Source organism: Dermatophagoides pteronyssinus, unplaced genomic scaffold, assembly GCF_027571235.1.
Source record: "Dermatophagoides pteronyssinus isolate colony J.1.1.1.1 unplaced genomic scaffold, Derpt_VIB-CSIC_2022.12 sq0008, whole genome shotgun sequence".
Classification (NCBI taxonomy): Eukaryota; Metazoa; Arthropoda; class Arachnida; order Sarcoptiformes; family Pyroglyphidae; genus Dermatophagoides; species Dermatophagoides pteronyssinus.
Window position 1 is genome coordinate 771051 of NW_027461532.1, and position 19195 is coordinate 790245.

General features: G+C 27.7%; 2 protein-coding genes across 2 annotated transcripts; both read right to left on the reverse strand.

Moving 5' to 3' along the window:
- Positions 1-71: 71 nt before the first annotated feature.
- LOC113796027 (uncharacterized) lies at positions 72-8962 on the reverse strand. Its single transcript, XM_075821105.1, has 8 exons — positions 7851-8962; positions 3359-3922; positions 3162-3287; positions 2760-3103; positions 2435-2688; positions 1464-1593; positions 652-1386; positions 72-578 (listed from the first exon to the last, which is right to left on the reverse strand). Exons 1-8 carry the CDS (start codon positions 8803-8805, stop codon positions 270-272), a joined length of 3417 nt encoding a protein of 1138 aa, XP_075677220.1. The 5' UTR covers positions 8806-8962; the 3' UTR covers positions 72-269.
- A 3679-nt stretch (positions 8963-12641) lies between these two features.
- On the reverse strand, positions 12642-14828 carry LOC113796026 (uncharacterized). The gene is made up of 4 exons (XM_027346271.2): positions 14595-14828; positions 14382-14512; positions 13610-14313; positions 12642-13507 (listed from the first exon to the last, which is right to left on the reverse strand). Exons 1-3 carry the CDS (start codon positions 14781-14783, stop codon positions 13977-13979), a joined length of 657 nt encoding a protein of 218 aa, XP_027202072.2. The 5' UTR covers positions 14784-14828; the 3' UTR covers positions 12642-13507; positions 13610-13976.
- Positions 14829-19195: the final 4367 nt, after the last annotated feature.

Consider the following 19195-nt stretch of genomic DNA (forward strand, 5'->3'; position numbering starts at 1 on the left):
AAGAATTTCGTTCGAGAAATTCTCATATCCGATGTGGAAAGTTTTTTAATTTTTTTCAAAAACAAAAATCGCAATTTTTTCAAATTTTATTTAAAATGCGGTAGCAGAATATAAACAACAAAAAAACGAAAAAACAAAATGATAAATGTGGCCAAAAGGTGTGTTTCGGTTGTATTTTTGAAAATTAGAATCAGAAAAACAAAATTCAAAAAATCAAAGAAAACATAATTTTTTTCTGTTATCATATCACAATTCTTCATTCAATCAATTTATCCATTAATTTCTAATGCATGTTCAGCAATACGTATTGATAATTTTTCAATATCATCAAATGTAACATTTGATGTTGCTGTTGATGATTCAAACATTCGTTGTTGTTGTTGTTCCATTCCAAATCGATATTTTAATCGTTCCAAATCATCATCATTATCAGTATTTTGATTATTGAATAAATTTTCCGAACGATAAATATCATTATTATTGTTGTTGTTGTTGTTTGATTGTAAAAAATTACTATTCCAATCGATATTATATTCCATTAGAACAAATGCATCATCTTCATCCGTATCGTTAAATATCTGTAAAACATTGAAAATGTAAAAAAAGAAAATTAATAATCCAAAAAACAAGGTAAAATAATTTTTAAATTACATCTGAATAATAATTTTGTTGTTGTTGTTGTCCATTAGATGATGATGATGATAATAAACTTGACTGTTTTTGTTGACCATAATAATGACCATGGTGACCTATCGATGATGATGGTGATGAACGAAACAATCGATCAACATTCGATGTTGTTGTTGTTGTTTTCACCTTCAATTGATCATCATCATTATTATTATTATCAGTTTTATTATTTATCACAGGAAAATTTGTAATCAATGATTGTTGTTGTTGTTGTTGTTGTTGAGTGAATGATAATGAATTTGAATTATAATCATGATTTGATGATTGATAAAATGATGATCCACCATTTTTCCCATTACCATCATTGAATATCGGTGATGATTCCGATGTAGTCGACGACGATGATGATGATGATTCACTTTGACTTCCATCATATGAACCATAATTTGGTTTTATCACCGGATCTAATAGATGATGATGATGATAATCCTTTTGGCCATTCATCATCATCATCATCATCAACGAATTACAATCGAAAATATTATGTTTATTATTATTTGCTCGGTTATAATGATGATGATTTGCTTGTTGTTGATTTTGCGATTCATAATTATTATTGAATTTCATTTGTGAATGATGATGATAATGATGATTGCGGTCATTTTGATTGCGATTATTATGATTATTATTGCTTGGGTTGTTAATAGTTTTTGCGGTTGTTGTTGTTGTTGGTGGTCGTCCAATTTCACCATGATACTATGATTCATTCGATATTCATTCATTTGAAAATTGAAAATTTGCAAAAAAAATAATCAAATTGAAATCAACCTTACCTTGTAATTTTGTTGTTGTTGCTGTTGATTACGATTTATCATTGATTTCATTGCCTGTTGCTGTTGTTGATTCTTATTGTTGTTGTTGTTACAATCAGCCAGATGATTTGAAACCATTGGTAATCGATAACTGTATCATCAAATACGCGAAAAGAGAGAGAAAAGAAAAGAAATTATTCCAATTACCATTATGATGACCATCAAACAAACAAAAAAATTGGTCAAAACTGACACCCACACACACACACACACAGAGAGATTTTCCTTTTTTTTTATCTTGAATCTAATTCTGATTGATTTGATTTTTGAAAACATTTTGTTGTTGTTGTTGTTGTTGTTGTTAAGTTTATTGTGTATATCCAAAAGAAAAAAAAACACAATCATCAATTTCACAATAATAATAATACAATGGCTAATCGTAACAATTTATCTAAAAATAAATGTTTGAAATATTATTCGGTTACCATTATTCGGTTAGCATCAAATCAAAGATTAAGCATTTTTTGTTGATCCTTTTTATGTATGGATTCAATAGAAAACAACAACAACAAACCAACAACAACAACAACAAAATTGATAACAACAAAAAAATATTTTCTAAGAAAGAAAAAAAACCGGATCATAACACACCGTTATAAACACCGTTATAAACAGATAACCACCGATAAAGATTTTGATGATGATTTTTGGATGATGTGTGCTACAGAAAATCAAAAAAATCAAAATCTTAACAACAGTAAATCTCAGAAAAGAAGAAAAAGATTGAATGAATTAAAATGAAATGTTCGGTATGAGAAATTACAAAATGAACAACAGCAAGTATCACATCAACGAAATGATCACATCTTCGTCGTCGTTATTCGTTTCAATTCAATCCATTCTTCTCCATTCAACGCACACATTATAATCATAAATCTTTTTTTCGTTTGTAAATCTAATTTTAGATTTTTTTAGATTTTTTTAAAATATACCTTGAATGTTGATGATTATAAGATTTTTGTTGTTGTTGTTGTTGTTGTTGATGAAGTAATGTTGTTGATGATGAATCATTCATCGATAAAGTATCATCTATTGTTGATGGTTTTGTTGTTGTTGTTGTTGTTGGTCGATGTTGATGATGGTCAATATGTTGATGATGATAATCAAATTTTAAACAAAAAATTTTACGTAAACATTCCAATTGTTTTGAATGATTCGATAGAATCTTTTTCTGATCAATAAATGCCTATTATGTTAACAGTAACAACCAAAGAAAAGATTATTTTACATTGAAAAAGCATTCGAATCAAATCTTACCTCATGTAAAAGACATTTTTCCATTATTCTTTTAATCATTGTATATAAATCTTGATAATAATTTTCATTATAATTAAAATCATTATTATTATTGATTAATAATGTTTTTTGTTGATGATTATCGTTGATGATTGTTGTGGTAACAAAATTATTATCATTATCACTATAATCGCCATCTTCCACTTCTTCAACTTGATCATCGTCATCTTGAAATTCCATTTTAATTCGTTTACGTTTTTCACCCAATTTTTTCTTCTTTTTTATCTGTTTTTTCTTTTGATCATCATCATTCGAGAACATATTCTTCGTTATCTCATCATCATCATCATCGTGGTTATGATTTACTAAATTCGGAAAAAATTAGTTAAAAGATCACTATAGTTATTTATTAGGTCAACTTACCATTTAGTTCTTGATCTTGATCATTATCATTTATTTGTTCTTCTTTCCAATTCTTCTGGTTTTGTTTCAATTTTTTCATCATCAAATGTTGTTGTTTTTGACATTTTATCATTAAAATATTGATTACTGTTTTTTTTAATTATGGAATATAAAGGGTTAACAAAAACAAACTTTCGATTCACAAAAATCATACATACCATGACCAATCAATCGTACAATGATTGATGGTAAATCATTATTATTATTGCTGATTTGATTATCATCATAATCATCATCAAGAAGAATATTCTGTGTGATTGATGATGTTTGTTGTTGTTGAATTATTCCATTATTATTGTTATTAACATCTACTGACATTGATGATCCATGTTGATGATGATCATTACTGGTTACAATCGACGATAATGTTGTTGTTGTTGTTGTTGATAATGGCTGACCATTACCACCATTATTACTACCACCACAAATCGGTGTTGAAAGAAATGCACGAATCTGAAATAAAATCTGACTAATTACCGGTAATGATATTGATTTCCATTGATCATAATGATGATTATGATGATGACGTTGATTGTTAAATAATTCACGTTCCGATGATAATAGTACTGCTGATCTTGCACGTAATTTTTGTATACTAAGATATAATTTCTGCCTTGCACCTTTAGTTATATTACGTTGTTCTAAATCATTTTCAGTTATATTCATCATTTCATCATATGACATATATGCAAATATTGATGCATATTTATGTAGGCGTAATACTTTTGTTTTGTTTGTTCGTTTGGGAGAATTTTGGAAAAAAGGGAGAAAAAAAAGAAATGTTTTTTTTTTAATTAAAATGAATGAAAAATGATAGTAAAAACAAACAAAAATAAAAAAATTACAAAAATTAAGTTTTTTTTCTTTTCTTCCGAATCACAGATCAGATGAAATAGTATTTTACAAGGAAAGAATCACGTTACATGTTTTTTTTTTTGTTTGAGAAAAGTAATTATGGATTTTATTTTTTTCAATTTTTAAAATTCTTTACAAAAAATTGAAGAAAAAAAACGGTGAACAAAGAAAAAAAAGAGACAAACAAAGTCTAGGTAATATCAAGTTACAAAATGAATTTTTTTTACACTTTTCATTATTACAAGCCAACAACAACAACAACAATGTTATTCGAGTACCAACCGAATTAAAGAAAGAAAAAAAAATGTATTTTATAATAATTTCAAAATATAGAAAAAAAACTCTCAAAGTTACAAAGTTTAACCCTTTTCTCCCCTTGATAATGATTTTTTTTTTCGTTTTTTTTTTTTTTTGATGTCAACAAACATTCAGTATGTTATTATTATAATCTTTAAATCATTATTATTATTATTACAGAGAATAATTGATTTTTGCTGTTCGTTCGTTTAAGCAATCTATTGATAATAATCTGTGATAATGATTTTTTGTTTGCTTTCTTAACAGATAAAAATGACATGTCAGAAAAATATGACAAATGATGTTTATGATTGAATGTTTTGTTCGTTTGTTTGTGTGATTTGTATAATGGGAGCTTCTGTGTGTGTGTGAACATAATAACACAGATTTACACACACACACACACACACACACACACACACACACACACACATATAATTTCTATTTGTATCTTTTTGGCGATATTTTTAAAAAAAACGAAATGGATATTATTTAACTTTGTATTTGTCATCTTCTCTCTCTCTCTCTCCTAGCTTTCTCATGAAAATATACTGTAAATATACCTACGGCAAATGTTTTGATTATAATCATTATTCATTCATTCATTCACGGGAAAGGATTGATTTATTGATTTTTTTTTCTGCTAAATGACACAATATTTTTTTTTATTAAATTTTTTTTTGCAAAACGATCAATTGTTAAATGCATTGTTATCACTGTTTCTAATATTAACCAAAAAGAAGAAAGTTTTTCGGAAAACATTTTTCGAGAAACTTTCTGATTACAATAAAAATAGACTTTTTTATTTTGAAGGTTTTTTTTTAATATCATTATCGCCCATTGAATTGTATATTTAGTGAATAGAACAACAACAACAACAAAAAGTAACAAAACCAATCGTGATATTATTATTGTTGTTGTCTGTTTTCCCGAAAAACGGTTATTATTATTATTGTAATAATTTTTAATTATAAATAAATATATTATCCATATCAAATGGAAAAAAACCGTTATTGTTGATTGACACCATAATAATAATAATAACCTGCCTGCCTACATTTATTGATATTGTAAATTGTTTGTTTGTTTGAATTGACTAAAAATTGACCAAAAATTTCGTTTTTTTTCGTTTTTTCCAATGAATTTCTTCGATTACATTGTTATCATTCATTCATTCATTTTTCAAATGGTCAATAGAAATTATATGTGTGTTTATTTTTGGTCATCATTTTCATTTCTTGCCTGTCATTCAAAAAGCTGAAAATAACCAAACACTGAAATAATATTGACGGTTTATCTTATCCATTCGTAGAATTGAAATTCTCTGTGTGTTTGTTTTGTGTGTTTGCGGCAACGAATCTATTTTATTTACCACCAAAAAATATTAATTATTTGATATGCGGTAAATTCAATTAAAAGTTATCATCGAAAATCTTTTTTAATGGATCACCATTATTATTATTAAACCATTATTATTATTTTTATAATGATTATTACACATTTTGCATTTGTATTTAATTTACAAATATAAATTACAAAATTACAAAATGTGTAATTCAAGGTGATTTTTTTTTGCTTTTGGATTCAGGAAAAAACGTAAAAAAATTTTGTGTGAAAAAGAAAGAAAGTGAGAAAAAAAGTTCAAAACTCTTTTCTTTTTTTTTCGCACATCTTTTCTCTTCATATATTCTTCTTCAAGAGATGTTTTCCACTGTAGATCTTTTTCCATTTTTTTTCAAGGGCTCTTAGTCATCATAGTCGATCATTTTTTGGATCGAAACAATGTTTTTTAAACAAAATGTCTATTCCGTAAAAGGTCAATGTCTAACAATCCATCCAAACTGAATGAATCCTGTAATCAATTTCAAATTGAATTGAATCCGATTGAATTGTTTGAGGATGATGAACATCTATTTGTTAGAGATTGCCTCAAGAGAGTAATGATGATGGACTTTTGGATATTTTTTTTTCTGGGGGAAATTTGAGAGAAAAGTTTTCGGAAAAGTTTTTTTTCGAAAAGTTTTCCTATCCAACATACTTTATCACTGGGCTTTTATTTTCGAATGTGATTGATTGATTGATTGAGCAAAAAAAAAAAAAAAAATCCCCTTTATGTCCTCATTATCAGATGTTTTGGTTTCTTGGCTAAAACAACAACAACAACCGGATCTTGTCAATGTCAAATATAGATATATTTTTTCCATTTCAAAACTGAAAATCAAAAAAACTCAAAACATAAAACTCAAATTTGTTAATTACAAATTTGTTGACATTTTTGTAAAATAGAAAAATTTGTAAAAATTTGTAAAATGATGACAGGAATAATAATAATAATAATTATTATAATAATTATATCAGCATCATTTCATTTCATTTTTTTTAAACAGGTAATTTTTCACAGGTAGTTTTGCAATGAAAAAAAAATATGAAATTATCATTTTGAACTTGTCCACTTTTCGTGTGTGTGTGTTTGTTCGGTTTGTGCTTGATAATTTCCAAAAAAAAAACAGTTGTTTTTGGAACAACTTTTTTTTTTATTTTGAAGGACTTTTGCTTGTTTGTTTGTTGACCCGATTTTCAATGTCAAGACCAAATGAAAAAGAGGAAAAAACAAACTGACTAAAAAAGATAAATTAGATAAACCGAATGAGAATGTCCGATAACGTTTACGCAAGCTGAGAAAATTTTTTTTTCAGTCAAAAAAGAAGAGAGAGAGAGAGAAACTGCTACGCAAGCTACTGGATGTTAACTAATCCACAAAAACAAACAAACAAACAAACTTGCTTATAGCTTGCGTATTCACCTTTTTTTCTCTTACATAATGTTTGTTTTTTCTCAATAACGACGACAACATGAAACCAAGTTCAAGTTCAAATCTCAATGATGATGTGTTCCAATTGCTTGCTTGTTTCGAAAACAACAACAAAGATTTTGCTGTTGATTTTGATTTCATCAAACAAGCATCAAGGAAAAAAAAACATTGGAATTTTCGTCTTCCGCCTAATAATCGGATATTTTGTCTTTGTTGTTGTCGAATTGACAATGATGATGATTATGAACTGAAAATTTCATTCAAATTTTTTCAAGAACAATTTTTGAATGATGAAAAAAAATATAAAGATGAAACAGGAAAGTGATTATAAAGTGATTGATTGGATTTGATCAATCATGTATGTATGTATAGTGACCAATATTGTAAATTTTCTTCTTCTTCTTCTTCTTGGGCCTTTTCTTTTTGCTGAATTTAATGCCGGCCATTTCTCTTTCTTCTTTTGCTCTGAATATGTTGAACATAGAAATGTTTTACATTTTTTTTTCAAATGAAGGATGCAAAAATTCACCCATCAACATTGACAATCAATCAATCAATCAACCGATCAACCGATCAAACATTTTTTGCTCTTTTTAAAATTTTGTTAGGAAAAAAAATTCGGTTTAACCTTGATCTGATCTGATTGAGAAAGAAAAGAAGACAGACAAAGCAAATCAAACACTTACATTTAAGCCATGCTGGTACATATTTCATACCAGGTTGACTAAATTCATCATTTCCATAATTTTTAACGTTGTTGTTGTTGTTGTTGTTTATTTCTGATTTATTATTATCATTAATAATCAATCTTTGATTATGTTGATGGTCATCTTTATTATTATTATAATTATGATTAGCCAATAATGATTGCCAATTGATACTTTTTTCTAAACTAATAAATGCTTTACGATCTAATAATGTATCGATTTTGCCATCATTCATGGTGGTGGTGGTCACGTGATTATTCATTTCATTATTTTCAGATGTTTGTTGATTATTGATCATCATTGAATTGATTATAAGATCATCACTATCGACACCTTTTTTCATTCTATTAAACATTTGATTTTGGCTGTTGTTATTATTGTAGGAACAAGATCGATGATTTGTTGTTGTTGATCGAACGATTGGCTTCGGTTGTTGTTGTTGTTGATGATATTTAGATCGATAATTATGATTACAATTTAATGGTTTTTGTTCAGAATTTTTCAGAATCATCATCAATGATGATGGGGGAAATGTTTTTTGTTGTTGTTGTTGTTGTGGTTTTGATTGTCGAATGATTCTGTTGAATGCTGTTGATGATGATTGTGTCGTTTGAAATGAATTTCGATTATGGTTCTGTTTAGGTTTCTTTTGTTGTTGGTGTTGTTGTTGATTATTGTAGTTATTCCATACAGAATTTGATGATGATGATTTAATGATTGGTTTGATTATCAATTGATTCGAACGATATTGGTGATGATGATGATGAGAATTTTGTTGATTTAAAAATGATGATGATGATGTGGCAGTGCTAGATGATGATTGTGGACAAATCGATGATGATCTATTGGGAAATGCTGTTTTTGATTGTTTTCCGTAATTCAAATACAATGTTGTTGTTGATGACATGACATTAATGGTTGAATTTTTACCCATTTAATGATGAATTCAATCAATCAATCAATCAATCAATGTCGAGAGATCAAAAGAATCAAACACAATTATCATTGTGGAAAAAAACGAAATGTTTTTTTGTTTATCTGGAAATTATCATTTAACTTTTTTTTACAAATGTAATTTTAGATTAAAATTTTTCAAGAAGTTTTTTTTTAATTTGTTGGTTAAGTTTCATTAATGATTTTTTTCTTTCCATCTAAAAAAACATTTACTAATCAAGTAGTACTCGATATCCAATCAATATATATTGTGACAAGTAATCAAAATTTGATAAAATCTGTCTATGTTGGTGGTGGTGGTTAATAATGATTAGTTTATCAATCGATTTTTTCTTTTTGCAGTTTTTTTCTGACGATAATAATCATTATCGATTGATTGGAAATCTTATTGTTGTTTTATTTTTAGATATATTTTTTGGTTGGTTTCTTTAACAGCATTTTTCTGTTGCAAAAAAAAAAGTTTATCCCCCAAAAACAAATAAATAAGAAAAAATTGAATACAATTCTTATAATGAATTTTTCTTTCTTTTCATTGGTGATTTTGTACTCAATGATAATGATAATCATCAACTGATATGAGGTCAATGATGAGGTAACACACAAACACACACATACAATGACAATTGTTGTCCCCGTTGAAAAATAGATCCAGGATCATTGAAACCTCTTTGGATTCTTTAAAACATATGAAAAATTTTCAAATAATTTTGAGATCAATTTCAATTTAATTTTATAACAACAACAACAACAACAGGTGTTGACAAAACACAACAAATTCACTAAATTTTAGGTTTTCAGTTTCCCAAAAAAAATCACGACAAATTGGTGTTGTTCACACTTTTTGTTTTCAATTGTTTAAAATGAAATTATGGTCATCAGGATGATATGACACGATTCTTTTCGATTCACAAGAAACATCATGAAGATCATGAAACAAAACAAAACAAAACAAAACAAAAATTCTTCAATTCAACCAAAACACTTTGAATATTTTTACCATGCGAAAAAAACCAGATTGGCGCCGTAATAATGTTTTCAAAAAACCAAAAAAAAAGCAAGCAAAAATCGAAATTATAATCAAACAACAACGAAAAGATCCTTTCTATCCTCACCGAACTGTTGATTTGATGATTATGAAGAAGAAAATCATTTTCTTACCTGCTTTACTCTCTTTTTTTTGTACGTTATTTCTTCGCTTTCTCTCTCTCTCTCTCTCTTGCACACGCAAACTAACTGACTGACAATTTTCTCTTTCATTTCATTTTGTTTTCTGTTTCGTTTCAAATATACCGGCCAACATCCAACATGTTTTCTGTTGTTGTTGTTTCTGAAAAAAAAACTCAACAAATTCAATTGAACAAAAAACAAAAAAAAACCTATGGCAGCCATCATATCATCATTATTATCCAACAATTCAAAAAAAATTGGGCCGCCTTGTTTGTTTGTTTGTTCGCTTGTTACACTTATTTTTTCTTCTATACAAAATATATAAGAATGAGAATACCAAGCGCATACTCTGGCGCCATGTTTTTTTTATTTTCATTTTGTTTTTTCGTGTTTGAAACATTTGTTCTAGTTTTTTTTCAATTCGATTGTCATTGTTATTGGTGTTACACCTGACATGATGGTCATTTTTTTTGGTTGTTGTTGTTGAAATAGCACCCATAAAACAACAACAAATAAAAAACCGTTATACACTGACAGTTGATTGATTGATTGATTGATTGATGGATGAATTGATCAAGGTTCAAAGCTTAATTGAAAAAAAATGCTGTGCTTTTCCATCATTCCATTCCATTTCATTCATCAATGAACAGACCTTGATCTTTGTAAAATGTGTAAAATTCATTCATTTTCTTTTTCATTAGATAAAGCGATCAACAACAACGAACTACTTGTAAACTTGCCTTGTCTTTTCTGAAAAAACAAAAACATAATGGGTGCATTAATGTTTTCTGTATCCTCCAAAGAAAAAGTAAAGTATTCAATCCATTGATGATTCAATGATGATAAATTTAGATTCATCAAAACGAAAAAACAAAAAATTGACAGTCAATCAACGACGATTGTTGTTGTTGTTGTTATCGGATGTCATTTGTCTGTGTGCGTCTATGTGTGTTATGAGATTTATTTTTGGGAACAATATTATCATCATCATTACCATAATTACATGAAATGATAATGATGATTATTATTGTAACTACAATATAATGATAATTAACATTTTTATTTTCCCTTACAACATGGGCTATAAGTTTGCTGTTGTTTTAATCTATTTTTACAAAAAATTTCTTGAAAAGTTTTTTTACGGGAAATATTCTTTATGATTGCCATGCCCTTTTTTTTGTTGTTGCTTGAATTATGAAATTATAAGGATGATGATAATGAAACAATCAAAACATTGTTCATTGATAATGACATTGTTTTGATTACAATGATAATCCATAATGTTTTTTTTTCTGTGTTCCCGTCATTAATGTATATTTTCAAAAAGAAATATCGATCTCGATTCAATCGATATAAATGTCTATTGATTGTCACAACACGCACACATTTGTTGAATTGAATTATTTAATCCTTTTTATCGACCTAGATGATGATGATGGTGACATAACACTTTCATTACCTTTTTTGAACAGAAAAATGTTTTTTCTATGACATTTTTCTTAAGAAATTTTTTTTTCCTTGATCTTGATCTCACTCTCATTGCACTATTTGTATATACAGCACAGATACAGGGCGGTTTTATTTTCAAACTTTTTTTCAAACTGTGTCTCGAAATCAAATGAAAATGGCCATTTTGTATGTCAATCTGTGAATGTGAAAGTGATAAAGTTAGGTAATATCTGTGTGTGTGTGTCTCGATTTCATTATTGTCATCGCGTCTGACACAATGCTTTGCTTTGTATTGTTGTTTGTCAATGAAAAAAAAATGAAAAAAAATTTGTCCAAAATGATGATATTGATGTCGACAACGTTTTTTTGGGGGGGAATCATTTTCAAATGAAAAACAAAAACAAAAACGAAATGGTGATGAAAATCAATCCAGAATGATGATGATCATCATCAATTGTATGACAACTTTTCAATCAAGGCTTTGGCATCATCATCATTTAGTTTTTTTGTTGTAATTTTCAAAAATTAAATTGAATTTTGTAATTTTGTCATTATTTATTTATATCTGTAATTTTGATTTGGATTTTTTTTAATCAAAAAAAAATTGAAAAAACGAATCCAAATATAAATGGATGTTTTGGTCAGTGCTACTGAAAGATATCAAGTTAGTGTATCGTTTGAACACATTAATGATAAATGATTATTGCGAATGATGATGATTACGTAATTGCTTATTTGATCAATTATTTAGTTAGTTTTTTTTCACATTCCATCCCAAATCATCATCATCGACTAATCTATTAATCAATCATTGATCGATAAAAGCATGAAAAAAAATATAAAACATATCAGTAGCATCATCATTGTTTGATGGATTTCAAGATTTTCAATAGAAAAAAATTTCAATTGAAAAAAGTTCAAAAATTCTACGGAAAAAAAAAATTCTTTCGGAGAAAAATTATGATTATGAACTGAATGTAAAAATAGTTTACTAACAAGAAAGAAATCATTATTCCAGAAACAAACCAAAACAAAACAAACATCAACTATTTTTAGTTTTTGGTTAGTTTTTTTTCGGTTTTTTTTTATGATTTCATTTTAATATTCAATAATCTATCTATGTATAGATGGTCTAAACACACACACACACACACACACACGCAATAAAAAAAACATTTGTATGCTAATTGGCTAAATACAAACATTAATTATTCATTTTTTTCTGGGTTTTTTTTAATATCTGGTCTTTTATTAAATCATCCTTAACCTAACCTAAAACCAAACTGACACACGAAAATGAATTTGATGACCATTGTCCATTGTGATGATGATCGTATGTGCCGGTTTAATTTGTTTGTTTGTAATTCTTTCTTTCGGTTTTTTTTTGATTTTTCGGTTTTTGTTACATCACCAGACAGGAAAAAAAAGCTAATATAAAAAGCTGCTTGATATTTTTGTTGTTGTTGGGTGTTTGCGAAAACGAAAACAACAGAAAACATTGATGTGTTTCAATGTGTATCATCATTGTGTGTTTATAGAAAAATTTTTCAACTAAATCTCTATCTATAGATAATCAAGATTAATAACCATCGTTTTTTTTGTTTCGTTTTTCGCCTATTTCGACCTAGATTATTATTACTTTAGTTTAATTTTAACACAGCTATTATTATTGGATTTTCGTGATTTTATTTGGTGGTGGTGGTCATGATTATCATTCGATTATCATCATATTTTAGAGATTTTCGTTTTTTTCGGTGTTATTATTGCCACCCGTAGCATCTTTTAATGAGAAAAATGAAAGTAGCATCTTTTCTTTCACCGACTTTGAATCAATGATGATGATGATGATTACTGTATGTAGCTGTATTTAGCTACAGTTAGATATAATTTATTTCATGAACATCAAACAATGATGATGATGATGATAATGACCACCAATCCATTGGTTTGACCATTGGTTTGATATTGCGTAATTTTCAGCTATTATTTTCTTCTTCTTCACTGATCGATTGATTGGGAATGATTTATTTTGATTTTCGTTTGTTGTTGTTGTTGTTGTTGGAAAGCTATAAATTGCGAATAAAGATGAAATGAATGAATGAAAAGTCGATTAAAATTGATGATGATAATAGATGGACGAAAAGAAAGAAAGAAAGAAAGAAAAATACCGTTGTTGTTTGCTGAATGGTTAACGAAAAAGGTCTTATCTTTTTTTTTCTTTTTTTTTTTGGTTTGATAATGGCCATCCAATGTTTCGATCCGATAAATCAGTGGATGATCAGTGTATGATGATAATTGAAAAGTTTTTTCTTTCTTCTTCTTTGTTGTTACAGCTTACTTACTTACTTGGAGAACAGAAAAGATGAATTTTGAATTCAAAAATAGAAAATTATTTAGAAGAAAACAAAAAAATCAGAAACTTTGATATCCAAAAAGTCAAATCAGGATCAATTTTTATATTTAAAAAAATTTTTAAATTTGATCTACTACAAGCGCCATCTATCGATCAATTTTTGTAATTTTTTTTGTAATTTTTTAAATTGATAAAAAATTCATCCTTGTTATAATATAATTTGGTTCATTCATTGTTGTTGTTGTTAATAACTCTGCTTCGGCCATCATTGAACGAAATATTTGTCCCCATGTAAGATGTGAATCATTCTGGTTGTATAATTTAACCTGAATATCAATATTCAAATGATGATAATCGCTAAAATCAATATGTATTGTTAAACGTATTCGATGACCATTATGATTATGATTATTATGATCAATATTCATTTGTTTCATATCCATTTCAAATGATAATTCAGCATTATTTTCTTGATATTGGGATTCATATGATATTTGTTGATCATTGATTCGAACAGCACTAAATTGAATTTCAATTTTGAATTTTGAATTTTTGTATTTTTTAAAATGAAAAAAATCAATACAAACCTGATTGATGATGGAATCGATTTCAATACAATTCGAAAACGATATCTATTCTGATTCGATAATTTTAATGTTGTTGATGAACAGGGATTTGTTGTTGTTGTTCCTTCCTGTTGAAATCTTGTTCCATCATTCTTTGTTTATATGGTAAGAATTGAAAATTGGTCAGGAAAAAAGTAAGTGTTATGTTGTTTTGTTGTTTACATGAAAACTTACCTTAAAATAAATCATTCGAGAATTTAGATTTTTTCCATTACCAAGATCGACAATAAATATTGAACAAAATAATTTTTTCATCATCAAAAACTGCTGTTTTGTTTGTAATGCTGGAATTCCTTGGAGTTTGATCATTTTCATTTTCATTTTTTTGGCAAAAAACAATTGCGATTTGCTTCTTTTTTCCATTTTGTCAAAGATTAAATGGATTAATTACCATATCAACTATAGTTACAACGAAAAAACAAGACAGCGACAACAAATCCTATTTGCCCAGTTGATAATCCTCAATGATATCCAAAAAAACATTGAAAAATTTTAAAATCAATTGAAATTCCATTCGTTAAGTACAGATGGCGATCATGTCGATTTTTTTCAAAAAAAATTTCATCAATTTTCGAAAACTTTGGAACAGAATTTTCAAAATAAAAATTGAATTGAATTGAATTTCAATCAGGCATGTTTGCGCTTGAATGAAGTCAAAACAAAACAAAAAGTTTTCCATTTTAATTTTCATTTGACACACACACACATTGTCTTGACGATAACACATCACCAGCGACAAAGAATTTCATTATCAGAAAAAAACTGAATATAAATGAATTTTCTTCTTGCTTGACAAAACAAAAATGTTTGCTTTATTTGATAATAATTAAATGATTTTTGGATTTTTTCAAAATGAAAGTGAAAAATGGAAAATGTAATAAAACACAATGACATTGAAAAACTTTTCATTAAATCATAAGAATTTTTTCTGTTTGAATGAAAATGAAAATGAAATTTTAAGGTTTTTTCTCAATTCAATTCAATTCATTCTGTTTAATGTCAACAAAGATTATTTTCATTCATTCATTCATTCATTTGTTTCAATATGGAACTGTCAAATGTGATTCTTGGGTTAAAGAATTTAAAATTTTTTGGCAATTCAATTGTTCAACATGTCACACCGAAGATAAGATTGTTTCCATTTCGAATGAGTTTCTTTTTTCATAATTTTGATTGAAAACCGATTGAAAATCGATCGATCGTTCGATTGATCGATCAATTGTTTAAAATCGATAAGTGGGAATAGCAAAGCAAAAATAGAAAACTTTCACAGCTTTTCAACAAATTTTTCTCCTGAATGATAATTCTATTGTTTGGTCAGGAAAAGAAAAGAAGAATTCATTCATTTCATATGATAATCAAGTATGGACGACAAACAACGATGACCATTTACAATATTTGAAAATGTTCAACATCAAACCATTGTTCACCGTTGTCATTTATGGCTTTTTTTTGGGTCCAAATTTCAATTCTGTTTTTCTTCAGTTTTTTTCTTTCTCTCTTCAAAACATTGGGAGTTATCATCTTATCATATCATTTAAAGTTTTTTACTATTCTGTCATTTGTAACCAAATAGAAAAGAGAATTATTGTCCAAAATGAAATTGATATATCGATTTACGTTTACTGAAACTGCCAAATTTTTCATTTCGATTTTGAAAGCCATATCGCACACACACACACACACACAATCAAATTGTCTATAGGAATCGATTTTTTTTTGTTGTTGTTGGATCGTCAATTTGTTCCAGTTTTTCTTCTTTTCTCAGTTCTGTTCTGTCCAGAGAATAGAGAGAATTTATGTGAGAAAAGAATAATGAAAAAAATATAACGAATTCGTTGATAGTCAAAGCAAAACAAATTCTGGTATTCGTAAATTGGAATTCGGGTAACAAAAACAACAACAAAATCGGACATTTATTTCGATTCCTGGTGATCAATTTTCATTTGATATGTTTTTTGTTTGTTTTGTTTCGCTTTGTCTGTTTGTATTTGTTTTTCTATTCGATCATCATCATCAATTTGACCTTAATGAGTTTTATTGGGTGTATGTTTATTTTCTTTTTTTATTGAGTTTGTTTGCTGTTTGTTCCACATCTCCATTATTATCAATTCTTTCATCGTTTGTTTGGTTTGTTTGACATTGATGACAAATAGAAAAAAAATTTACCTGGACAATCCGTATACAAACACACAATTCCATTATTGATTCCAATCTACTGATAATGAGGATGATGATAATGATTAAATCATTGTTTCGTGAAAAATGAAAAAGTTCAATCGAAAAACTAATTGGAAATTAAATTGAAAAGAAAACAACGACAACAACAGCAATCATTTTATTGAGAAAGCATTTTTCCAATTTTCCTTTCTTTCTTTCTTACTGAGGTTTGGAGTTTTTGGTAAGAAATTTAATAAGAAATTCTTCTTTTTCATTATGAAATTATTGCTTATCCTCGTTACTACAAACACAGAATTGTGAATCTCCAAAGCCAAAATAGTTCCAGAAAAAAGCCAAGAAGAAAAGAAATTTTTTCATCAATTTCGATCATCTTGAACCAAACAAAGCATCCTATGGGACATTTTCTATTTTTGGGTTTTATTTTTCGAAGATAAAATCATCAAGTTTTTTTGTTTTGTTTTTGTTTTTCGATTTGATAGATTTCCTTTTTTTTTTTTTTTTTTTGTTTTGTTTTGTTCTTATTTTCAAATACTAAAGGGATTTTCAAAATTTGCAATCACAACAGAAATTTGAACACACATTTTATTGGAATTTCTATCTGTCATCATCATCATTGATGGTTAGCATAATACAAATGTATATCAAATAACAACAAGCTTAAATTTATTGTTTTATCGATATGATTCAATCAAAATTAGACACAGAGAGAGAGAGAGAGAGAGAGAGAGAGAGAGAGAGAGAGAGAGAGAGAGAGAGAGAGAGAGAGAGAGAATAAATAAGATGAAAGGGATTTCAATTTCAATTCCAAATCGAATCGGATCATATCAACAATAATAACAACAACAACAAGCTGTCAGAAAAAAAGGATCGACAAATTTTTCCAAACAAAAAAAATCCAAATCGAAATCGAGTCAAGGGAATCTCTCTCTTTTTTTCCATTTTCACCACTGTCATATGAATGCAATTTTTCGTTTTGTTTTGTTTTTTGGATTTTTTTCAAATTCATCAAAATCTCAGTGTTATAACACAAAAATTGTTGTTTCATGAAACATGAAAATCTTCTAGGTCTTTGTTGAAAAACACACAATGTTCGTTGAGATTTTTTGTAAATGTCATTCATTCATTCATTCGTATATGTATTGCATTTTGAAAATTGACAATAATCATGCATGCAACAACATCAACAACAACAACAATAAAAACGACGAAAACGATAACAAATTTTTTGTTGTTTGTTGTTTTTCATGACAAAATGAAAAGGGAAATAACAGCAGCAGCTGATGACATAGAGAGAGAGAGAGGTAAGAAAAGGAAGAAGAAATAAATTTTCTTATAAATTTTCAATGTCAACGAGAAATTGTTCTCGATTCTTCTTCTCTCGATGTGTGAGATTAATCCAGGTTTGACATTCTGTTTTTTTTTCGTTTGGTTCTTGTCGTTTGCCTATTTTGACTGCTGTTTTGTTTTGTTTTGTTTTTTGTCAACTTTAATCAAAACAAACAAAGATTGAATTCTGAATACATTATGTATGATGGCTTTGGTTTTTATTTTTTATTTTTTTTGGTCTAAAACAACGCCTACCTAGAATTACGAATTCAAAATTTTTTGGTGCAGATTTTTTTCCATTTCTTCTCTTTTCTTCTCTACTTAAGAATTGATCCATCACAGAAAAACATATTGATTTTTTTCTGCCCACAATGAAAATTCAATAACATTTTTTTTATGATTACTGTTGTTTTCTTGTTTTGTTTTTTCCCTGTGAAAACATCACGAGGAAGAGAGAGAGAGAGAGGAAAAGGAGGACTATAGTGAAAGACCGAGTGCAACCCGGTTTTTTTTCGTTTTGTTTTACCCGAATATTAAAGTTTGTTTGTACCCGAAATCGGTTTAGATTGTTTTTGGCGGATTTTGTTTTGTTCGGAAACTTTTCTCTTTCATCAACATTAACCGGAAAGTTTTTTGTATTGTTTTTGTTTTTTTCAATCAAACAATCATGATCATTATAATTTTTTTCATTGGACATTGAATGTTTGAAACTGTTTTGGTTTGGTTTGTTTTTTTTTCTGGAACTGGTAATGCCCAAAACAACAACAACAAGAAAAAACTTGGCCAAAATTTGTGAAATTCAATTATTTAATTTACTTTTGATTTGTAGTTCAAGTTGTTGTTGTTGTTGTTGTTGTTACTTTTGTTGTTGTTGTTGTTGTTGTTTTTTCCAGTTCCAAATCAATTTAAATGAATTGAATCGAATCAATCATTGGGTATTTTGTTTTATTTTTCATGTTTTTCATGTTCTTTTCTGAACAAATTCAAGTTTGTCGATTCTGTGTGCTGTGTTGCCCGGATATCCATTCTGTTTATTATTCTGTAATTTGAAACATGAATGTAGAACCAAAAAAAAACGCAGTTTTTTCGATTGCTGGTAAAGAGAAAAATCAAACCTAGTCAGCAGAAAGCAAAAAAAAGTGTTGATAAATTCAATTTGTTAAATTAATAATCAAATGAAAAGAAAGTAAAAAGAAAATTCTGTCCACAGTTGTTGATCTCTGTTATTGGCAAATTATGTAGGATATATATTGAATCAGCATTTTTTT